The 25622-nt window shown below is 40.2% G+C and overlaps 1 protein-coding gene across 3 annotated transcripts in view; it reads right to left on the reverse strand.

Moving 5' to 3' along the window:
* Nucleotides 1–25622, reverse strand: part of BBS9 (Bardet-Biedl syndrome 9) — a 350821-nt gene that overhangs the window by 199695 nt on the left and 125504 nt on the right. For all 3 annotated transcript variants that reach the window (XM_053661722.1, XM_053661721.1, XM_053661724.1), the window contains exons 10-12: nt 12982–13163; nt 7584–7660; nt 4638–4691 (exon numbers count right to left, since the gene is read on the reverse strand). In XM_053661722.1, coding sequence (XP_053517697.1) covers nt 4638–4691; nt 7584–7660; nt 12982–13163 — 313 coding nt within the window. The remainder of the gene's footprint in view (nt 1–4637; nt 4692–7583; nt 7661–12981; nt 13164–25622) is intronic.

Genomic DNA, 25622 nt, shown 5'->3' on the forward strand with positions numbered 1-25622 from the left:
CCGGTTCCCTGCAGGCCAGTTCCCAGCAGGGGACACACAAAAGGCAACCATACATTGATGTTTCTCTCCCTATCTCCTTCCCTTCCCTTCTAAAGATAAATAAATAAAATCTTTAAAAAAAAAAAAAAAGAATACACACACAGACTTACTCAGACTCACTCCCTCTGAGCTCTGGCACCAGGATAGAGGTGTGAAAGGCATTAGTGGCGTACTGGGAGAAACTGAAGTGTCCGGCACTGAGGCAAGAGTTAGGCAACAGCTTTCTTATAGACAGAAAGGTGTGCAAAGGCCACTGTCCATTTTCTGAACCCTCTCCACACAGAGCCACAAAGCTGGCAGGTGGGTGCCAGATTTGAGACTCCATCAACCTGACTAACACTGTTTGCTCCACCCTGGAGATCCCCTGAGGCTCCATCCCAACCAACTTATAGCAGTTAATGATGACTTTTCCATGTGACTGGCTGATCTTGGCTCATGCTTGACAACTTTGTAAATCCTTTCAAACAAGTAAAAGCTGGCCTCAGTGAGCCCTCTGCCCCGTATATCTTGCTAAGTGGCCCCAGGTATAGCACTAACAGCAGCCAGCCTAGATTCACAGCTTAGCTTTGCCTGGGATCTCCAACCCAGTACAAATAGCAGTCATCTCAGATTGCTTTATAGCTTAGGCAGGGTGGCCTTGCGGAAAAATACAGGTTGGGGCTGACCTTGGCCTGCACTGCCAGGGAAACTCCAGAGCCTGCACACACAGTGGACAGCCACAGATCATGTCAGAGCACCCCCACCCTGCCCCCGCACAACTAATCCTCCACAAAGAGCAGAGGTTGGTGGTAAGTGGTTACAGCCAGTACTTGAAGTTGACCGGCCTGGGAAAATCCCTCCCATTGATCCGCCAATAGCAACCAAGGCCCAACTACAGAAGTTGGGTATATTAACCCCGACAAAGGGTGCATCATGGGTACCCAGCTTGGGTGACAGTAGAAGCTGTGCCACTGGAACCTACAGGACACCTACTACACTAGGTGATTCTACCAAAACATGGTGTCATAGTAGCTCTACCTAAAACACAGAAACAAACACAGGGAGGCTGCCAAAATGAAGAGACAAAGAAACATGTCCCAAATGAAAGAACAGATCAAAGCTCCATAAAAAACACCTAAACAAAATGGAGATAAGCAATCTCTCAGATGCAGATTCAAAACACTAGTTACAAGGATGCTCAAGAAACTTAGTGAGGACCTCAACAGCATAAAAAAAATACAGTCAGAAACAAAGGATACATTAATTGAAATAAAGAACAATTTACAGGGAAACAACAGTAGAGTGGATGAAGCCAAGAATCATATCAATGATTTGGAACATAAAGAAGCAAAAAAAACCAATCAGAACAACAAGAAGTAAAAAATATCCAAAAAAAAATGAGGCCAGTGTAAGTAGCCTCTGAGACAATTTCAAGCATTCCAACATTCACACCACAGGGATTCCAGAAGGAGAAGAGAAAGAGCAAGAAATTGGAAACCTACTTGAAAAATAGTGAAAGAAAATGTCCCTAATTTAGTGAAGGAAATAGACACTCAAATCCAGGAGGCACAGGGAGTCCCAAACAAGAATGACTCAAAGAGGCCCACTCCAAGATACATCCTAATTAAAATGCCAAAGGTTAAAGAGAAAGAGATAATCTTTAAAGCAGCAAGAGAAACCAAGTAGTTACCTACAAAGGAGTTCCCATAAGACTGTCAGCTGATTTCTCAAAAGTAACTCTGCAGGCATGAAGTGATTGGCAAGAAATATTCAAAGTCATGAAAAGCAGGGACCTACAGCCAGGACTGTTCTGCCCATCAAAGTTGTCATTAAGAATCAAAGCAGATAAAGAGCTTCCCAGACAAGAAAAAACTAAAGTATTCATCACCAAACCATTATTATATGAACTGTTACAGGGACTTACTTAAGAAAAAGAAGATCAAAACTACGAAAAATAAAATGGTGATACATACGTATCTAACAACAATTGAATCTAAAAAACAAACTAAGCCAACAAGAAGAACAGAGACAGAATCATGGATATGGAGAGCATTTTGATGGTTGCCAGAGAGGGGTGTGGGGAAATAAGTGAAAAGGTGGGGGGACTAAGAAGTACAAACAGGTAGTTACAGAATAGCATGGGGATGTAAAGCACAGTATAGAAAATGGGTCATCCAAAGAACCTATAAGCATGACTCGTGGACATGAACAACGGTGGGGGGGGGGGTACCTGAAGGAGCAGGTAGTGCTGGGTGGAGGGGAGCAAAGGGAGAAAAATTGGGACAACTGTAATACCATAATCAATAAAATATAATTTAAAAAATAAAAATGAGAGTAATAAAATAAAAATGAAGGTTCAAAGAAGAAATAAATGCCCAAGACCATCGAGTCAATATGTACAAAAGAGCTGAAAACTTAGTTTTAGGAACAAAAATGAAAAGTCCAATTAAAGTAGTGATAAGCCACCTGTAAGAGAGCAGACCCCTGACTCGGCCTAGCCTAACAGTGTGTACTTCAACAAAAATCACACAATTTTACCTGGTCACAGAAGTGTTTGCATCTGGCTGAGATGTACGCTTATAACAGATCTCATCCACACACGCGGATCTACTGAACCCTAACAATGGGCTAGGCGCTCTCAAAAGTGAATCAAGAAGATGTGTGAGGAAAATAACTACAGTAACAAAGAAGAGTTGTGTTGGAGCCAAAAAAGGAGTTATAGACTTGGCTAGATCACAAACCTCGTATTTTAAGAGAAAAATAATTATAAAATATTGAGGGAAAAATATAAAGCATTAATAAAAGAATTTTCCATGCTATTTTCTGCTTCTGACAAAATGAAACATGATCTTTAGGAAATATAATACCAAATTTCATCCTAGATATAAAAGTGGAACTCCAAAGGCCAGGTACGAACAAGCACTCTCACTCACATCATGCGCACATACTCAAGGTAGCCACATCTTTGTCCATTGGAACGGATGGAAACATTTTCTCAATTAGCAGGATTTATTATGATGGAAACTCGCATGGTTATATATCTTGGCTGCTGCTGTTAAAAAAGGCTATAAGAGGCGATTTATAGCAGAAATGTGTATAGAAACTGTCAGACAGAACCAGGAAGTCATTGTGTCTGCTGTGTCCGTCCAGCTGACTTTGTGCAACCCTTGTGCGTTGCCTTCTTTCTTGGGCTCTTACAATGGCAATAAGGAGGCAATTAGGAATGATTTAGTCATTCTCAAATATAGTAAATTCCACTAATGAAAGAGAATTCTCCAGCGGTGCCATGCTATCATTTTAAGGCAGCTATTACACATGAAAGGCTAAGAACTTCATGGGACAGAAAGGTGTGTTTACTTATAGCAATAAGTAGTAGTCGGGGGCGGGGATTAACATGAGCAATGCTATCTAGTTTAGCTACAAGACTTTTTCACAATTTATATCGTGTGCCTGAATCATTACGTGTATGTGTCTGAACAATATTGGTAGATCAATACAAAAAAGGGTTCCCCCACACAAAAGTCTATAGATCATTCCTGGAACTGTGCAGGGGTTTTTTTTCTTAAGTGTTTGATTTCTTGCCACTAATGCTTTTCCAGACTCAGAAGTATTAATGAGATAGAGCCTTTGATTGAATAGGAGTGGGAAGACTGGGGAAAGACCACCCTTGTTTCCAGTGGCAAGAAGCCAAAAAAAGTAGCTTAGGAAACTGTTAAGAGACTGGGCTCCCTTCAACTCCCACCACGGACCCCACAGTAGGGCTGCCCGCTGGGCCCAGGGTGAGTGAGCACAGTTGCTGAAGCCTGGCACCCTGTCAAGCTTCTCTGAGGACAGCAACCCAGAACCTAAGAAAGTGTGGAGCCCAGGCCAAGCTCTGACTAAGTGAATCGCCAAGATCCACAACCTTTCCCGGCTCCACAGACTGGGCAGTGATAAATATTTTCAGCTTAATAGTGTGCTGACTGATTACCACACTTTAATCTAAATGCCCTAAGAGGGTTCTACATTTGAGTTCTAGTCTAAAATTTTACAACAACAGGACCAAAACTTTTAACCAAAACCACATTGTTCATACTCTATTTTTTTTTTTGCACTATCAATTTGTCACTACACTACTTTGTGGCTTCTTCATTTAATATGTTCTTGCTATAAATACACCCCTAAAAAGCTAATATTATGGCAGATAGATGACTGGAAATTCTTTCCCAACCCACATATAATGATAGATGGAAGATATTATTAGCATTCACATAATTCCCCAGTATATATACGATGCTTCCATCAACTGGTTGGTCTGTGCTGATGACACACCTCAGCATAATTTAATGTTAATTTTGCATCCAGAAAAAAGACCCTGGATCATGCAACACATTTAAATAAGAAAAAGTCACAACAATTGTTTATATTATCTGCACATTGCTATGAATGCAATGATTAGTTTTATATTTGTAGAAAACAATGAAGGTTATTGATTCACCCCCTGAGGCTGAGGAAATGGTAGAAATGTCAAGTGTTTATCTGACATTTCCAAAGGCTACTTATAGGATGACAACAGTGACAAATGTGACGAAACGTATAATATTGTTTGCATGTTACAGTCTGGAACCGTGGCACAATACCTTCACTGTGACTGAAGGGACGAGGTCAGTTCCCACTTCAGCGTCAGGAGCTTGCTGTAAATGCACAGAAGAAGGACAGGAAACAAGGAGTGAAAACCCGGGTGCAATCTGTACCTCTCACCACCAAAGGTGGAAACAACCATAAGGGATTTATCACCCTAATGACAGACTCAGAGAGTCAGTGTGACTTTATAACGTCTTCATCTAGAAAGTCATGAGCTAATATTCAGATATCCACCCTCCCGCCCCCCCAAAAGTCACATATTTTATTATCAAGCTACTCCATTGCCAAATTTACTTAAATGTTGAAACTAATTAATTCTAGTAACACATCCTTTATATTATACAGAAGAAGGCCAGCCAGCATTTCTCAGATAAATATTATGCCACTCTTTTAGGCCATTTTATTTTTAACTAGGCAAAGAAATGTTTTATTCTGACTAATGGTATGAAGATGTAACTAAAACACACAACCCACAATATAAATATTGAGCACCCTCACCCCTAGAAAATAGAATAAAGGCAGGAGTGAGATTTTTTTTCCCACTAGCTCATATCATAAACTAGTTTACTCTTTGAGCATCAGTCCAGGCTACCTAGTTCTACCTATCAAAGAATTCAGAGTATAATATTATAGAGCAAACATTTCCTTACAATTTATAACTCATCTTTCAGAATGGTAGATTGAGAGAAAAATTCTCACTCTGTGACAGAATCAAATGAAGGGGTAACATATTTTCTAGTAATACCCAAATGAATACCTGGGGAACAACTCAGGTTCTAAAATCTCTATCCAGCCAATGAATAGACCCACTGTACTTTAACTTAACCCATTTGAAATGTTTTCACCAGGAAAAATTAAGCCACATCTAAGCAATGGAGACTGCTATGATATAATGGGCACCAGCACAGTCAAGAGTTAGGAGATTCAAATTCTATTTATGACTCCCTACGAAATCGCATATGAACTCGAATCCAACTTCTCATGCAGGAGGATAAGACAGCAATGCTTGCCTCCTCGCTAAAAGACCCCATTCTAATATAAATTATATTATTTTTAGATGTGTGCTTTCATATTAATTGATTCAAAATAAAATGTTAAGCCAGGCTTTCTGCTCTAGTATTACTTTAAATCCAGGAAATGCTTTACTTTAGCTGTCCAAAGATGTAGAAAAGACACATCATCTGTTTCCTGCTCTTTTCCACCCATTGGCTAAACACCTAGGGACTTTGAGGACAGTGGTTCTTTGGGAAATAAAAGTGCAGCCAGAGAGAAATGGCTACACAGAGACACATGGCTATACCAGAGCCACATGAGTCGCTGGTCTCATGTTTTCCAGTGGAATGAAGGCTACACTCTCAAGACTCTCTTAAGAAGGAAAAAATAGTGAGAGGGGAAAAGGAAGCTGGAAAGAGACACCTAGTTGAAAGGAAATAGCACTCCAGGTTGCCAACAGGCAAACATACATTACAATATAGCACTATTCCACAAGCCTTTTCCTATGAAGATCAAAAGTTGCTAGAGAACAGAAAGGGAATTTCTCATTCCAAAAAGCCTATGTTTAAGAGAACCTAAAAAAAAATTATATAAGTGGTCCAGAGGAAAAAAAGAATCATTTCCAAGGCAAGAAAATGTGTGTACATCTGTCAGCTAATGGAGCAGCAATGTTCCACTTGGACTACGCCCTTCAGGTAGAGTGAGAAATGGCATGTGCTGAGTGGACAATGTGTCAAACAGCGGCTCTACCGTGCGGCCCGGCTGGTGGATGCTTCTTTCACACACACTCCTATTTTTGTACGTGTACCCAACTGTCTATACCACGGACATGGTGACATGACTCTTATCACAACTGGGGTTTACACTAAAATTAATCTCTGAACATTTATGACAACTACTTACTATATTATGCTGATACCTAGATATTAAAACCACTTCCTTAGCAAAATTACATGACGTGAACTCCAACTACAGTAAAAGCAGTGAATTAGATCACTTGTCTTAATTGATCAGTCTTTGGTAGGAACACAGATAAACACATAGATTTTGCCCAAACAGCAGGCAGTGAGACACGACCGGTCAAAATCTGACAAGTGCTTACAGAAGACTGAACAAAGAAATGGGGCAACAGAACCAAGGACAACGCCCCTTTCATCCTTCCTGTTTCTCAGCTTCATTCATTCATTTGTGGAGCAAGTATATATTGAGCACCTGTATGTGACAGGCACTAAGGTAATGGTAGTGAAGGACACAGGTAGCAAAATGTAGGTGGTGGCGGTAGTGGTGCTGATGGTGCTGATGCTATGAGGCTGGGAGAACTAAAATGACATTTGATGATGATGATGATGCTAGTTAATCATCATAACAATTCAACCAAAGAGATTCTACTATCATTCTCATTTTCCAGATGAGAAAATTGAGACTAAGAAAACTAAATGCCTCACCCTGGGACACATGGACAGAAACAGAGGGAAAAAATGATCCCTGGCCCAACCGTTCACACTTAATCTCCTCCCCCTTCACAACCACTGTAATGTGTTAAAGACTGCAAACTAGCAAACCCTGAGTTAGGCCTTTCGTGAACATAACCTCACTGAACCTTCAACAAAAGTCTTGTGGGGTCGGTGCTATGAATCTAGATTAGAATTATCTCAATATTCTGGTACTGAAAAGTTAAACTTAAAAAGAATAGAATCAGAATAATGGGAAGAATCCCTTCTACTGTTCTGCCTCCCCTTTGGGGGACAGAAATCTGCCTAAGGAACTCCTTGCTACACTAAGAGGCTATAAATATTTATTTCTAGAAAATAACAAAGATTAAAAGTTGTTATCCTCCCTCCCTAAAATTTCTTTTTGAAGGCAGATGATTTAAACCAATACATTTTGGTCCCAATTCACTCAAGTCCACTATAATCACAAACCCTTTCAAAGTCTGCAAATACACTTACAGACACAGAGTCCAAGTTAGGAGAAACCAAGACAGAAATTTTCAAGTCATCTTCCCTCTCAGTCACGGGCCAGACACCTGTAATTTGAAAAAAGAAAAAGAAAAGATGTTTAATCATAAAGTAAAACCTGCTGTATAGTTAAGGGTTATCTATACTATGAGTCAAAAAACAACCCTATACCCATACAAGGTTAAAAAATTAATACACTGCAGAATTAGAAGCTTGATGTTAATTCTGTCCCCTCTGCCATACTTCAAAGAAAAAATGTCTCTTCCCCCAAAGATATTAGCTAAGATGGGACCCACTGACTGACCAGTATTGGGAATTTTGATGCCTTCTCCTTAACTGCTGCCAGGAGCCCAAATCAGTACAATCCTTCTGAAGGGAAGTACTTTTGAAGGCAAGTCATTCTACAGCTGGGGAGCAGATCTGTCAGGTCGCAAGATCTGTACAGTTTACACTGTGACAGTCACAGCCAGTTCACGGACATGCCCAGGAAATCCTCTGCTGCTCGTACTTATTAAAAACAAAAACAAAACAACCTGAACCTCTATATTTCTGTTAACAGGGAAACGGTTAACTAAATTATGGTATAACTGTGCTGTGCAATGGTCTAAGCTATAAGTAAACTATAAATAAGAGTGCTGTCCATCTTTACATACTGATAAGAAAAAACTCCAAGATATTCCTATTAATAAAAAAGCAAAGTGCAGCCCTGGCTGGTGTAGCTCAGTGGATTGAGCGCGGGCCTGCGAACTACACAATCGTGGTTCAATTCCCAGTCAGGGCACGTGCCTGGGTTGCAGGCCAGTTCCCAGCAGGGGACTCACAAGAGGCAACCATATATTGATATTTCTCTCCTTCTCTCCTTATCTTCCCCTCTAAAAATAAATGAATAAAATCTTTAAAAAAAAGCAAGGTGCAGAAGAGGCAGCATAATGTGTCTGATATGTAATTACATAACCATGAACATTTCCTTAAAGAATACACAAACACTCCTGATACAGGTTCCCTGTAAACAACCTTGCAGAGCAGAATCTACAGTTTGTCCTTTAGTACTGTTTGAATTCTTTTCACCACATTCATGTCAGTGTCACAACTTAAAATTTCACAATTTAAAAAATGTTTATGGTGAGTAAGATATTATGAACAAGTGACAGAGATCCTAAATAAGCAATAAACATAAATAACAGTCACACAATAGGTGTGTGTGCGTGCGCAAAGGAGGTTTGTCCAGGAAGAATCCAGCCACATAAGATGAAAAGATAGAGATGTTTATTAAAGAAGATACAAGAAACATTGTACACAGGACATTGACACCTCAGTCTCCTTCAAAGCAGGCACTCTGGAACCTCACACACCTCTACCAGCATTCTGACCTTGAGGAAGTCAGGTTCATTGGTAGCAGTTTGAATTGAAGTCATTGGCAACTGTAGCACGATGTACCCCCCTGCTCTGGTAGCAGAAGCTGCAAAACGAATTTTGGCACAACACATTTCGTGCCAAGATCCTGCATCAAAATCTCAGACACAGAAGATTTTAGAATCCCCAGATCAGCTTCTAGTTCTTGCACTGTCAGATTGCAGCCCATACACATTGAACGTTCTCAGGTGTGCTGCTTGTTGCAGGCCTTCCAGAATGTGAATCACTTTCAATAGATTCTCAACCATCTTTGAAGAGATTGTACCACACTCTTATCTGTGCCGCACTCATTGCATCATCCCTAAAAGCCTCCTGAATCATCCAAATAGTTTCTGCGGAGGAATGTTCCAGCTAAATGCAAAATCTGATGCAGATCCGTTGCTCTGCTTGCTCAGTCATTTTGAATACATCGGCCACACAGTACACATGCTCACTCAACAGCATCTACAACCCCCACTGACTAGTACAGTGAAGTCATCATTGTTCACGCATGTGCATTCCAGTCCACTCTCCTTGGTTGCCAGATTATATCGATGTCGCGCAAACTGTTCTCCTTATATTAACAGTGGCTGGACTTTTTCTAGAGAGGTGTGTGTGTGTGTGTGTGTGTGTGTGTGTGTGTGTGTGTGAGAGAGAGAGAGAGAGAGAGAGAGACTGTTGGTTGCCCACACAACATCCACCTTCACCCCTCCTTCATTGTGGCTGAGCCCTAATTCTGTCAAGACACCCACCTTCATCTCAAAGTCACTGGATTGATTGACTCCAATCACGGTGACTTCACTGCCCTGACCATTTGTTGTTTCAGGCACGAGCACATGATTCATCCAGGCAGATGTGAGGGAAGAAAAGTTGGGTGCAGGGTGGGATGCTGGCACTTGCTTCTGGGAAAGCCAAACCTTAATAAAAGAGGGGACTCAAGAGAACTGTCTCTTCTTCTCTGGCAATCGAATTTGCACATAATGCCTCAGCCTGCTGAGGTCACCCTTGACTCTCAGAGGAACCATTGCCCACACGCTGAGGGTGGTGGGCTGAGAAGATGGAAAGCACGGGGTACGTCACGGGAGAAGCAGCTGTCTGAGGGGGAGAAGACCTGCCCACCATTGCCATCAGGTGTGCCCTCCAACACTGCAATATATGTGATAGGAATTTCCAGAACTTCCTTAGTGAGAGTGCAGAAGGCTGCTCATCACCCACCCAATCACCGTTCCTCAGTTCTTTTTTACTAAAAGAAGCCCAGTTTTATTCTGTGCAACAAAGTGCTCAGCTTAAGCCCTAAATTTCCCAGCCTCTTTCGCAGCCTACAGTAGCCAGTGAGATGGGGGCGGAAGCTGTCCAGGGTGTGGTGTCCAGGAAAGCTCCTTACGGAGGCTGACTCAGCTGCAGACGTGAGGGCAGGAGTTCCAGAAGCCATCCCGGACCAACAGATGGCTCTGGGAGAAAAGGAACCGCAGTCCCCCATCACAGGGGAGCTGCCAGACCAAGCCTGGTCTGACCACCGAGGGCCTTCTCTTCCACGGAAGAGAAGCGTAAGCCACTTTAGCTGGGTATTCTGTTACATACAGCCCCACAGAACCCTTCCGACAAGGCCTCCAAGTACAAATGATGCCAGTACTCGGTCGTGGCGGCAGCTGAGTTATCCTGGACATATTTCACCTGGGATGCAGACTCCTGATAACATCCCGTGTCTCACTGCTGTCTGTCCCTTCTTGAAGGCACTGCTGTGCAGGAGGCTCAGTATCGTGCCCATTCCTTCAGACTCACCCCGAGTAGGGAACATGACCGTCTGTGCCACAAGGAAACTCCACCTCTGAAAGTGCCTACCAACAGGCATTGCTGACTACTGGTAACAGAAATGCCAGGCAGGGTTCACACTAGTGAGTTGAGTACGAAAGCTTCAGAATCCATGAGCCGTTCTGAAATTATTACTGTAATTTCATACTTACAGCATGCATTCCTCATTACACACAGAAAATGGGGTTCAAAACACTTTTATTACAGTAGATAATATACACCATGTGTACAACAAAACGTACTCTTTAAATGGGCTTTAAATTTTGCTGCAACGCTTACTTTGAAGAAATAAAAAAAAAGCTTTAAATACTGAACATAACCCACAAGACTGTGAAATTTTTTTGTAACCTGAAATTGCTATACTAAAATAAGTGGCATTTAAATGAATAATGAGGTCATCAAAAAGTTCAGAGTTTTAACTTTTCATAATCTTCTATACTGAAACAATTTGGTGCTTTCACATAATTACAGGTATTTTAATGAAAAAATATACCACAGTTTTATAAGAGTACAGAATACTAATTTTTTTCCATATCCAGAAATAAAGTATTTTAAAAGTCTCTCTTTCTAAAGAAGGTTCTCTTTGTTTCTTTTTCAAGAATAGAACCAAATGACGGCAGAGAAAGGGCAGAGAACTTCAAATATCAACTAAAACCCAAGGTTACATAAATAATGAACTTTGCACCCAAGTCCGTGGGCACATCCCTAACCTAATTAGCAATTATTTCAATTACACAGAAGGGTCAAGGCGATGACAAGGAAAACAACCTAACCTCCTCACCCAAGGGCATCGCCATGGTCACTGAAAAATAACCTTTAGCTGCGAGGGATTTTTCTGAGAAACGTTTTACACAATTAAGTGTTAATCAAAATATCATTAGCACATTGTTTATGGAAAAAGCAAAATCTCAAGACCAAATCTGGAGTGAAAAGTCACATTAAATTTATTTAATGAACTCTAGAAATTTCATGTTTCACATATATGTCACTCTTTCCCAATTATATTTTTAAATGACAAAGTGAGACTTATAATTCCAATAATCCCAAAAACACTAGTATCAGAAAATGGGGGGAAAATGTACCTTGCAATGAGACAAGTTCAAGTTTAACCATTCTCTGCTTGACAGGGCACTGCTGACAACAAATACTTTTTTAACTCATCAGAGATACCACTTAAAGGACCTAAGTTTCACTGGTTTACTTTCAAAACTTTCTAAGAGAAGGTGTGAAGCCAGAGAATAATTATTTTTTAATACTCATATTTTGATATATATTATCTAATATCTTCTGAATCTGTCTTGGTAATATAGACTCAAAAATACATGAATTTTGTAAGATGATTGGACCAGGACTAAGACTGGCTCTGCTGTTTTCATTGGCTTTTGATGCTCTGCTTCTTTTATTATTCCTACTTGTTTTAACGTTTCTTTTATGTGAAAATAGTCCATATTTTTTCTCATTAAAAAAATACTTTTACCTGACCCTCAGAAGGAAACTTAAAGTAATGCTTTTCACATGTCCAACTCAAACTTCAGGATTGGTGTTTTGTTTCTCCTTTTCATTTACAATAAAATTATACCCCTGTGAATCCCAACGTAAGATAATACTGAGTTATCCAAAACTCAGGAACTGAAAATATCATCAGCCTCTGAGTCATTAGAAATCAGCATACCACAGGCTACTCTCCATTTGGATGGCTAATTAACTACAAACGTAAATTATATTACTAACCTGTAAATGACCACATTTTTAGTAACAAAGTAGCAACTCATGGGCTGCTTTGGTTTCTTTTAAAAGAAGCAACTACTTTTTTTCTGGTATACTAGAAGTTAATAAACGACCACTCTGAGCTTTAATGCTCTTATCAAGGCCTGAAGCCACTACTCAAAGAAGTTCTTGTGGTTTTTTTAAGAGTACAAAGAAAGAGACTCAATAGCACTATCCCTGCAAAAGGGACACTGGCAAAACCAATATCTGAAATAGGACATATTTTTCAGAAGCTACAAAATACAGACTAAGCACAAAGTGCTTGTGTGCTAAAGAGCTACACAGCTTTTTCAACTATGACTTTAATTAAGCCTGGAGGAGAAAATTAATTCATATGTACACATTACCCATATACAAAATAATGTAAATTCTACTATGAACAGTAAAACCAAATAATAAAAAGCTTCAAATGAGATACCTTGTGATTTGTTAACATCTCTGATGATTTTCTGAAGTTCTTTCAACTCTATGTCAAGTGCATCATAGTTTAGTTCTCTAGATTCAACCTTCGGAGCTTGGAACAAAGAAGGGTCTGTCCCCAGGTATGAACACTGCAAGTGACCATCATCACTCAGAGTGACAATCACTCCCTTTAAATCACTACAATAAAGAAGAGAAAAGATGACGTAAGTAAATTTTTCAGTGGGTTTAGACTTGAACAACTACATTTTTATTCAATTAAGCTTCAATATATCATTAAGAAAATAACTATGTATCCATTTCTAAAGTTCTACATCATACTCTCAACTCAAATGTTTAAAACATGATTTATATTTATAGAAGTATTCCCGATGTTCTGATTTATCACAGGAGAAAAAACACACTTTAACAATTATTATAACAGCTGCCATTTTGGGGACCTAACTACACGGCAAACTAGGCTTTAAGAGCTTTTCTATTATCGTATCTTTTTTTCTTTAATTTTTATTGTATTTTTTCCATTACCATTTAGTTCCCATATGCTCCTCCCCCCCAGCAATCCCCACACTGCTGTCCATGTCCATGAGTCCTTTTCCCTTTTTGCTCAGTCTCTCCACCCTCTCTCCTCCCCACCTGCCACCCACTGGCTGTCATCTGCTCTCCACCTATGAGTCTGTCTCTGTTTTGCTTCTTAGTTCAGTCTTGTTTCTTTAGATTCCACATGTAAGTGAGATCATATAGTATTTGCCTTTCCCTGACTGGCTTATTTCACTTAGTGTAATGTTCTCCAGGTCCATCCATATTGTCATGAAAGGTTTTCTCCTTTTTTTACAGCCGAGTAGTATTCCATTGTTCAAGTACTGGATCTTTTCATCCTCACTCCGGCACCCACGTGGCAGATTCATACTGAGCATGTGCACAACACCTGTGGAGCCACAGTGGCTCCAGAGCTGGGCTGCGGCCAGCTGAAAGCCAGGGCGAGGCACGGGAGCAAAGGCAGGACTGTGAAGGGGAATGGTGAGGAGGGTGGTGGAGTGAACCCCAGGAGGGTATGAACAGAAATGCACTTCCTTGCCCTGGCTGGTGTAGCTCAGTGGATTGAGCACGGGCCTGCGAACCAGACAATCGTAGTTTGATTCCCAGTCAGGGCACATGCCTGGGTTGCAGGCCAGTTCCCTGCAGGCCAGTTCCCTGCAGGCCAGTTCCCAGCAGGGGACGCACAAAAGGCAACCATACATTGATGTTTCTTCTCCTCTCTCCTTCCCTTTCCCTCTAAAGATAAATAAATAAAAATCTTTATAAAAAAAAAAGGAATGCACCTCCTTCCCCAGGGCCACCGACCACTTCCCTCACACACACTCCTTCCCTTCCCTCTTAGATGGAAGCACCCCATTTTCTCATTCCGTAGCTTTTCCTCCACCAGCTGTTTGTCCTGATGATCTCTTTTTCCTCCCCATCCTTCCACTCTTCCTTCTCTTAGACTCCCTGAAATCTGTTCTACTCTAGAATCTCACCATAACACATAAATCAAAATTTTAGCCTACACTTTTAAAAAATAGAAGTTGTAAGTTTTGTTGAGTGTGCTATAAACAGTAGTTGAAATGAACACTATTTGCTTCCTCCATAGTTTTCCTAGAAGAAAAAAAAAACTCAACATTGTCATAAGTCATTCTGAGCTGATACGTAATGAATTTATTTGACGTTTGTATAGTTTCCAGTGACAACTGATTTACAAAGAAAAAGGGTTACCAACTCTGTTCTAAAAGTTAAATGTTAATGAAAATCATGAACATAATTTAGAGAAAAAGATTTTTTTTTTAATTCTTGCTGTTCATCTGAAGAAAAAGGGTAAGTTATATTAGGGTCTAGGCCTTATTCGGAATAAATAAGAATTCTTAAAACTCCCCAAAACTGAGTCACAGAAAGTGGTGAACTCATGAGCTGACACCACGGAGAGTCGACACCACATTGTCCCAGCCTTCCCATCAGGCGGTCCAGCACCCCTTTACTGCCTGCCGTCACCATGACGTCCATACACACTTTCTCCAGAGCTCAGGCGCACTCTGCGCCACCTCGCCCTGTGGTGTAACTTCAGAGAAATAGAAAAGGGATTTACATCACTGACTCAACAGCTAAAGAACGACACTCGGAGTGGATTGGGGACTTGGCTTCTAACTAACCCTGCCACTAGATACTGAGCCAATTTAGAGAAGCCTGCCTAAAAGTTCTTAATCTCCAAAGTGAGAAGGTAAGACTAGAGGACCCTCAAAGGTCTAATTTTTATGAATTGGTTCTGTCAATCTACCTCAGAAAACAAATACTCCCCCAAATGAAATTATGTTCTTGAAATAAAGTGTGAAGAGCAACACCACAGTACCTGGGGGCTTGGCCCTTTCTTTGCAGGCAACTGAAGCCACCTAGTGGTTATGGAAATGCTAACCTCCAGCTCAGACAAGCCCATTTCAAGAGGGCAAACCCCCTGCCCCTCGGAGTGGTCACTGTGCTGGGTTCCCCATTCCACGCAGCCCCACACGGGTCTAGGGACCCAATGATATGAATCCTCAGGACACTCCGGGACACTAGGGGCAGGTCTTTGGCCAGCTACTTGGGAAGCAGGGATCAATAGTCCTTTGAATCCAGAAGGGTTTTTCCACTTTGTCTTCACCCTCTGAGTGCTCCACAACACAGGAAACCTTGCACACCTAATCCCAGTACCTTCACTTCCCAAATTCATTGGGTCATTGAGTTGGATAGCTTATTACTGAAGCAATTTTGTCCTACTGTTTTAGATAGCACAGCAACAAAGGACTTATCTAAAAATTTATCTGAATCTATTAAGTTTCTGAGTTCAAAAAGGAAGACTTTGAACAGAAATACATACACTCAAAAATACTCTTTACTGGTGCTCGAGGTACCCAAATGGAAAAGGGGAGGAGCCAGAGTCCCCCCCCTCACTGCAAGGACTCACTGGATGTGAACAACATAAGAACCACTGCATATAAGTTAAATCACAGAATGCAGACTAGAGATGAACCCATTTATGCTGCACACTTTACCCCACAGTGACACTGCAACGAGCCCCACCAACTCCAGAAAGAGTCCATGGGCCTTGTGTCTGAAACCGTGTGCGGAAAGGGCACCTCAACCCAGGCCTGCAGTGCCGCTTAGTGAGTCATGTCATCTCCTGGAATCTTGTGCAAGGGGCAAACTTTAAAATATATCATCTTTAAAGTAAGGCCCAACTTAAGTATAAAGAGGAAAAGTAAAACATTCTTAAGATTGTTAAGTCTTTCTACTTAAAGAACATTCATTTAACAGTACTGTCCATACGAGTTAATGTGGTAGGTTCTATGAACGACAAAATTTTCTGCTGCAAGAAGCTATCAAGCAGATCAAGTACTGTGCACCACACTACTTATATCATGAAAGTAGAGTTCACACTGCCAAAATTAAGGTCTCTGGATTGTTGCTGGTCCTCGAAGCACACCGGCTAACCCAAGACACCACTATTTCATGAAGAACCGAGGTCAAAGATGTTACATGCACAGGACACATAATAATTCTGTGATTTTTTGCAATGAGACATGACATTCAACAATAGTGGTTGCTCAGGAATCTGAAAGTAATTGTTTCATCACTCAGTAAACAGATCCCTGCCTTAATAATACATTCAAACAAAACTCCAGATGGATTTTAAAAGTTAAATTTAAAAATATGAAACTGCAAAAATATTTATCTGCCCTTGGGATGGAAAGAACTTTCGCTGCAAGAAAGCTATAGTGGAAACTACAAAGGAAAAGATCTCTAGACCAAACCACAATAATAATTTAAACTTGTTATATGCTTTAAAAAACAACGTCGTAAAAAGAACAAAAGGCAAACTGGGAAAACATTGGCAACCAACATAAAATACACAATTTAAGTTAAACAGTACGAAGTTAAGAATATTCAACTGTTTTTGACCTATAAAATCAATTTGAAGCATTTCAGGTAATATGTAAAGAACTCTTACAAAACAATATAAGATTATATCTGAAAATAAAAAGTCAAAAGACATGTACGATTCACATTAAAAATAAGTCAATAAATGGATTTTTTAAATTCCAAAATCAATAAAAATATATATATATTTAAAGCTATATTTGATTATTTAATACCTCAAACTAGCAAAAATTGTATTTAAAAAATCAGCCCTGCCTTACAGAAGGTACCTGGAGACAGAAACTCACACACTTTGAATGGAGATATAAATTTGTTAAAAATCCTTTCAGAGAACATTTTAGAAATATATATCAAAAGCCTTAAAAATGCTCATTGTATTTTATACAGTAACCTACTTTCACAGTTATTAAGAAAATTTAAAAAAAAACCAAATGGTAGGAAAAAGGGGAAATATTTTTTTAATCATGACATAGCTATAATAGAATGTTTAGAGCCAATAAAAATCACATCTTACAAAATATCTATCAGAAAAACATAATTAAAAAATAAATATTAGGTGGAAAAGCCAAACACTACTGTGTAAACATTTTATCCTAATTTCATAAAATAGGGGTATAACACACAGACCAGAAAAAAAAATCTGAATGCTAATGGAATGGTGACTATCTCTGGTTAGTGAGATTGCGAGCTATTTTTGATCATGTTTTATAGTTCTTACAAAGAAGCAAGATTAAAAAGAAAACTATTTTCTTTTCATAAGAAAGAAAATATGTTCCATTTTCCATCCCCAGATACTGAATCTGAATCATGCACTTAGAGTTTAAATAATCTGCAGCACTAAAATGTTTGTCTAATTCGCTTTTTCTGACAAGGCCAAGCTATAAAATGTATAACCTGAAAATACTTGAAATATAGCTCACAAGAGACTTTAAAAAATGAACAGTTTCTTTTGTTTGTTAATACAATGAAACAAATGAGCAATTGTTTTAAAAATAAATGAAAAAATGCACTCAAATCAAATGTCCTCTTGCTCAACTGCTTTTTACACAAAATAGAAATATTTTAGGTCAAATTGTAAGTTTGGATTTTATTATTATATATCCATATGCCAAAACTCTTGAAAACTTAAACACTATTTATTTCACACAATTTTTACTCTGCCTCAAAAAGAAGCACACGATTTCAAGGCCCTTTCCTTAAGCCTCCTCTCAGCCCCAACACTCAGGGCTTGGTCACTTGAATGTTCACTCAATAACAGAAGCTACCCGACAGAAGCTGCAATGGCAAATAAAGCACAGTCTTGCCCCCTAAGAAAATGGTCTAGTTGTAAAGGTAAACTTAGTCTTTAAAAACAACAGCAGTTGCAACATAACATGCAGATGCCACCAGCACGGTAGGCAGAGAGTGCATAACAGTGGGCAAGAAATCTGAACACGGCTTCACAGGGCGGAGGACGCAGGAGCTGGCTGCATCCTCCTAGAAGCAGATCCTCAGGTGAAAAACCAGCAGACCGAAGGAAGATGGCTCTGGTCTTAGTGAACTCATTCAGTCCCATGACTTTAAACACCCCTCAGGCCGGCTCCCATGTTTACACCTCCAGACAGACCTCGCTCCCCGAGGCCAGCCTTGGGGACATGCATCCCACTCCACCTCTCTCCACGCGCCAGGCCAACAGACGTCTAAAGCTGAACGTGACCACCACTGAGTTCCTGACCCTGGCTCCTCCTGTCCAGCTCAGACCTGTTCCTCCTGCAGCCTTTTGTATTTCCAAGACAAGGAGATATATTAAACATTCAGTGAAATAAAGAAGCCCAGGGCATTGGAACAAGGAAAGTCATGGGGGAAGTGGGTCAAAATGGGGTCAAGAAATTGGGTTAAATCACACAGGCCCATGTAGACTATGAAAAAGGGTGAATTTTTATCCTGAAGCAACAGGAAATCACAAAAGGTTTTTAAGTATAGGACTGAGAAATAACATGATTAGATTCACCTTATAAAGACCCCTCCGGACTGCACCGTGGAGAGAGCACTCCAGGTGCAAGGAGTACAGTAAACGCAGGGGAGGGGAGGTGGGGGCCCAGGCGGAGATGAGAGGAATGGAGGAAAGGGAAGAGATCAAAACCTAGTTAGAAGGTAAAACCACACCGTCTCATTTAATCCCCAATCACCTTGTGAGGAAAAGTATTGATCGCCTTCACTGTGCAAACAGAGGAATGAAACGCAGACCCCGGGGAAGACAGAATAATGGGTCATGGTTACCAGGAGATAACACGCAAAGCCACAGAGAGCCAGATTTCCGGCTCCGGACCTAAACCTCTGCATTTCCACGCAGCTGCCCTCAGGAGGCAGCAAATGACCCTTCATGCAAAATGGTGTTTTACAGTAGACTGTGTAGTCAACACATACCAAGTGCTTTTATACAATGATTTTACATTTAACTAAATGGTATGTTGAATAAACTACAGAAGGGCTTTTTCCATTATTTTTCTCAACATGATGCATAAATATTCAAGAATGAAATACAGGAAAAAAGAAGGAAAAGAAGAGAACAATTCTATGCAAAATGCCATATGAATATTTTCCTTTAATCTACAAAGTTAAATACCAAGTGATTATGGTTACTTCCTATCTCCCCCTGTTGAGGCAGAACTGGCCTCACCTGAATTTCACACCTGTTTGGAATTCAGTAGTAAAAGCATGTCAGACAGCCACTTGGAAGTTGCTATTATCAGCAGGTTCCAACTTTGTACATCTAGAAAAAACCTAAGATCTCTCTGCAGGAGAGTTATCAATTGTTAAAATTATCGGCATTATAAAGTAGATTAACATCTATTAGTGCCTCCCCACAGAATCTAACAGGGATGTGGCTTTCTGGTGAATTCTTGTGAAGACAAGTATGTCTTAAAAGAGAAATAATTTTCATGTTGGAAAAACCTCAATTGTAATTGTTCTTATGGTTAAACCAGCTTTGGGGTCTTTAGCACCTTTACTGAACTTAACACTGAAAGAGAAAGCAAAAACATGGTGCACAATTTTGTTCTAGGCTCTTTTTTTATTTACTATTTACCTCTCATTGCTCCACTATATTTCATTCATTCATTTGTTCACTTGTGCATTCATTCATTAACTATTTTCAAACACCATCTGAAGTGCTATAGAGCATACAGATAAATGAAATTAAAAATCAAAAATTGTCTCAAAGACCCTGCACTCCCATAAAAGAATAAGAAATGTACCTTGACAAGTGTACCATAGAGTAGAAGACCTAAGTACCCAAGACAAGTACAAAGTACTTCAATATTCAGAAGTAGGAAATTCATTGCTAGCCAGGGAGATAGGGGAAATCTTAATGGTGGAAACAAAAGCTTAAGCTGGATACTGAAATACGGTCTGTTCTTCAATAACTGTTTCTGAAATCTGAATTACTACTGATGTGTTTGGTACACAAGGAAATGATGATAACAAAACTTTGAGGTTGGCTCATGCTCAACTTTCCCCAGGACCTGAGTGTTCTGAACCTCAGAACAGCTACAGGAAAATACAGTACCTGACTGTACACATGCGCCGCTCTTCCACTGTTCGGGGCTCAGTTTGCCTATGTGCCCCAGGTTGAAAGGGCTTCTTCCATGGTTCTCGTGAACAGCATGTATTCTGCTCCTGTCTCCTCCACCCTTCCTCCAAGCTGCCTTCGCCTTCCTGTTTAGAAGCCAAATCTAACTGCTGGAGAGGATGTGGAGCAACCAGAGGGCTCACATATCTCTGGCAGGAATCTAAAGTAGGTCCCCTACTTTGCAAAAACCTTTTGCAGTTTCCTGTAAAATTAAACATGTATCAACCATTTGACCCAGAAATTTTACCCCCAATTATTTATCTAAGATAACTGATAACATATGCCCAGAAAGAAGGCTTATATAAAAGATAAGTAAATTATGGTATATTCATGAAATGGAACACTACTAAGCAATAAAAAAATAAAATAATCATTGTTAGATGCAACAAAAAAGAATGTTTAAAAATATATTGACCAAAATAAGACCGACATTAAAAAGTGCATACTGTGTAATTCCACTAATACGAAGTGCCAGAATAGGCAATGTAAATCTATTACAATAAAAGTGTGAACAGTGGTTACCTGGAAGCAGGGGAGAAGGGAGTTACTAACTGAAAAAGGACCCACAAAAATTCTGGTGACAGAAATGCTCTGTAACTTGAGAAAGTCATGGGTTACACGGGTGTATCCATTTGTTGAAAGTATAACATTAAGGTTTGTGCCTCCCAATGTACGTAAATTTTATCTTATAAAATAAATTTAAAATAAGGGAGGTGGGGGTATAAAAAAAGGAAGCATGCCAGAATGTTGGTAATTGTTGAAGCTGAGCACTGGGTACAAGGGAGTTCATTATACTATCCACTTACTTAGTATATATTTAAACTTGTCTATAATGTAAAAATTTGGGGGGTTAAAAAACAGCAAATAAAATATATTACATACATACATAAACACAGGGTGGGGGCAAAAGGAGGTTCACAGTTGTGAGTATGCAAAACACGGAGTTTATTCTTGTATTTTATTTATTAAGTACTATATTATTTTCCATACAAACAATGTAAACCTCCTTTTGCCCGCACTCTGTATATAGAAATCACACCACCCACACACCACCCACAGAGATGACGTGTAAATCCACCCTGATGTGACCTAGGGACTGCCTGAGATTTTAGCTCTATATTTATGCCAAAGTGTTCTCTCCCCCACTCCAGTTCCAACTTAGCAGTCTCTTCCATCCTGCCCATTCCTCTTTATTAGTGTGGTAGACTATAAAAATGGCCAACATTTTCTTTGGCCATGTATGTACAGTTCTTTCTATGTGACGTTAAGACTCCTCCCATGAAGGGGTGAAGTCTATTCTTTACTCCTTGATTCTGGACTAGACTTATGTCTTGCTTTGGCTAAGAGAATGATGAGATCATTTTCTCAGAATTAGGGTGGGCTGTAAATACAATTATGTGCATCCCTATATGAGACAAAAGAAAAAAAGGTAAGACACAGATCATGTGGAGAAGAAGTCCAGGTAAAGTCAGAGGACGAGAGAGACTGGAGTGATAAGACTACAAGCCAAGAACACCAAGGATTGCCAGAGGTTACCAAAAGCTAGGAGAGAGGCATGCAATCAACTCTCCCACAGAACCTCCAGAGGGAACCAGACCTGTTCACACCTTGATTTTGGACTTCTGTCCTACCTAACTGTGAGAGAATGCATTATTATTGTTTTGAAAGATCCAGCTTGTTGTAATTTGTTACAGCAGACCCAGGAAACCAATACACAGCACAGAGAAGAAGAGGCATCCAGCTAAGCCCAGCCCCAAACTGACAACCCCCAGAGTCATGACCTAGATGAACATTTGTTACTTTAAGCTACTAAGTTTTGAGGTGGTTTGTTACACAATCGACCTCCTAAGTGCCCACTCCTCTTTCAAAAATTATCTCTTCCACAGCCAATCTTCTTACCTTTAGATAAAACAGACCACCTCACTACACCCACTAAATAATACTTCTATAATAGTACCTCTAAAATGTTAGAGCATTTTTTAAAATTTTTTGTATGGTTGTCATCTTTGACCAGGCTGTAAACTCCCTCAGGGCAGGGGTTATATAACATTGAATTTGTATCCCTGAATGCCATAGACAATGACTTCATCTACATGAAGTTTTCCACAAGAATTCATTCTAAATTCATCATTATCTATAACACCTACTTATAAGCAAATGAGAAACACCACAACATTCCATGTACCAATCAATAATTACAGACTATCAAGTCAATGAGGAAGACCTCTGAAATTGTCCATAATACTTCAAATGGAACATGTGAGATCAATATAAAATGTACCCAACTTTATTTTCAGTTACATAATTTCCCTTCCTTAATCCTTTTAATCATCAAATGATAAGGCAATGACACAAGGAGTGGGAAGACTGAGTATGCAGGTAGCAGCTCTCACCTGGCACTGTGCCTTGAGCGTATAAATGCCAAGAAGGCTAGTATGCAAATATATTCTCTCCCAAGGAAAAGAAAGTTTTCTAAAGTACATATTCAAGGCAACGACTCTTTCCATAAATAAAACTAGCTGTTGGAATCCTTCCCTGATGCATGAAAGAAGACATAGTTGGGTGCCATGATTTTCTAGTGCATCAAGCCCTTACTGGAATTAAGTCAGGCATTAAGCCAACCACCTGTGTATTTTTAATTTTTAGCACATATGTGTTGAGGTGTTACTTTTGCAAATTTTTTGAATAATTACACCTTCTTGGTCCTTTCCTACATCTCTCAGGCAAAGCTTCCTATCAATACATTTTCACATACATAGCTTGTGATAAGCCCAAAAAATCTAGGCACCAGAAAGAATCAAGCATAGAATCTAAGTTTCCTGTTTCACCGTGGGCTTTTTTTTTTTCTACCCTTCCACACTGACTTCTAAGGAATCAAAAATGTAAAACAATTTTTAAGTTGCAATTTGAGGCTAGAGTAAAAGGTTTTCAGTATGACTGCTACCCACAATTAGCCCCAATAATCAGGAGCTGGACTATTTAATGGGAGAGACATGGTCATTAGAATGCCCAAGAAAAGGACAAGGGAAATGGGGGAGCCAAGACAGCTTCTGAAGGTGTCAGAGTAGCAGGAGCTCTGAAAAAAAAAAGATGCCACGGCAAACTGCAGAAACTGCAGAGGTTGTAGTGGAGAGACTAGACTGAAATTTCTTGCAGTGAAGAAATGTCTAAGCATCAAGAACTCAGAGGTTAGCCTGCCCTTTGAAAACTAACTCTTCCTATCAGACGAACTAGAAAGTCAATGCAACACCATTAAATCTGACAAATTATGCTCATAGACTAAACAAGTAAATTGTTAACCAGAGGGGGAAAAAAAAGATGTAACTTCTAGAAGTGACTCTTTTGTACTGGGAAAGCAAAACCTGTTTATAAGGATCTGACTCAATTTAAACATCTTTCATCATTAAACAAATTACTTATTTATTACCTACTGTATTCAGGCACTATTCTAGATGCCAAAGATAAACAGGCAGGTTACGCTGGTGGTTTTCCTCCAAGAACTTAAAGTGCAATAGGCAACACAGGTATGTGAATCAAACAAGAATGCATGAGGCATGTTCTGGTAGACAATGGACAAGGGAGCCAAGGAAACTAAGAGAAAGGACATCAAAACCAGAGAGAGAAGTGCTTCCCACAGCAGACAACACGAGCAGGAGTAGATGAGAGAGAGAACAGGGCATCCCGGCCAAGTATCCTCCATGCAGGGGACACACATCCCCTCGGAGTCCAGGACACCTGGGCACAGCGGTTTACGAAGGCCAGAGCCACTCATGCCACAAATCTCTATTGCAAGTCAAAGATGCACCAGGCACAATTCTCAGAGTGAGACTATCAAGGAAAAGATTCCACAGGGCTAGTAAGCTTTCTAATGTGCTCCCATTCTAGTAAGAAGAAAAACACAATGAACAAGAGAAATCAATATATGGTATGTTCACAGGTGACAGGGGCTATGAAGACAAAGTTGGCAGGGAAAGTAACATTCACACTGGACCGAGAAGGAAAGGCATGGTTTGCTTGGGTGGTGAGGCTGGGGAGGTGACCCACACAGTTGAATGGCATGAGCATAAGTATTAAGAAACATGTGTTCCTATCAGCCAGCAAGCCTACCCCACCCCACAGAGAATGGAAAAGCACTATTCAGATAGAAAAGTGGCTGGTGACAAAAATTAAAGGTACAAAGAGACTCTGAAGGTCTTGCAAAGAATCATGGGCCTTACCTTACCAGCAATAGGAAGCCACTGAAACACCCCAGTGAAGGGGAAACAATACATTTTCTCAGTCCTCTGCAGCCTGTATGTGGTACTCACAGAATTCACCATGCCCCTCCCATCCACTCATTCAATAGACATTCTCTGTGCAGCTCCACGACACTGTGTTAAATACAACATTCTTACTGTCTTTCATGTCACAAACAGTGACGGAGTTGTGGCTCATGTCCAGTCACTCGGGAAAATAGGTGCCTATACCCTGTTCTAGACAACACTAGACAAGGTACTGAGTGACATAATGGATGAACAAAGCTCAGTGGTAACACAGGAAAGGACATTAGGAAATGTCAGTCTTTTGAAACCAAGAACACCTTCATGGAGGACTTGAAAAACAAGGAGAATTTAAACAAAACGAGAAGGGTAAGAAAAGGTATCTCAGGTAGAGGAACGGCACAAGCAGGGGTTGGAGGTACAGAATCACAGGCCACTACAGACACAGTGGGGCCCCAGCGGGGCAAGAACCTCTTCTGCACACGAGTTAACTCGGCTGTAGCGGGGTAAACAGTGAGGGACGGGGGCTGGGCTCGGGGCGGTGGACACGCAGCACGGTGTCCAGAAGGTGTACGGCAGAACTGTGCACCTGAAACCCGTATACTTTTGTTAACCAGTGTCACTCTAATGAAGTCAATAAAAAGGAAAAGAAAGAGTTAACTCTGCAAAAAATACAAATGTTTCTGGGCCATATCACTTTCCTTTCAAAACTAAAACATCTTTCAATATGACCCACGGGGAAAAATATACTCCTTACTATTTACATTAACACTGTATTGAATAGAACGTCAGCGGGAAAAATCGGGCACTATTTTTAAGCCACTGAAA

This window comes from Artibeus jamaicensis, unplaced genomic scaffold, assembly GCF_021234435.1.
Source record: "Artibeus jamaicensis isolate MK-2021 breed Jamaican fruit bat unplaced genomic scaffold, CSHL_Jam_final contig_1016, whole genome shotgun sequence".
In the NCBI taxonomy this organism is placed as follows: domain Eukaryota; kingdom Metazoa; phylum Chordata; class Mammalia; order Chiroptera; family Phyllostomidae; genus Artibeus; species Artibeus jamaicensis.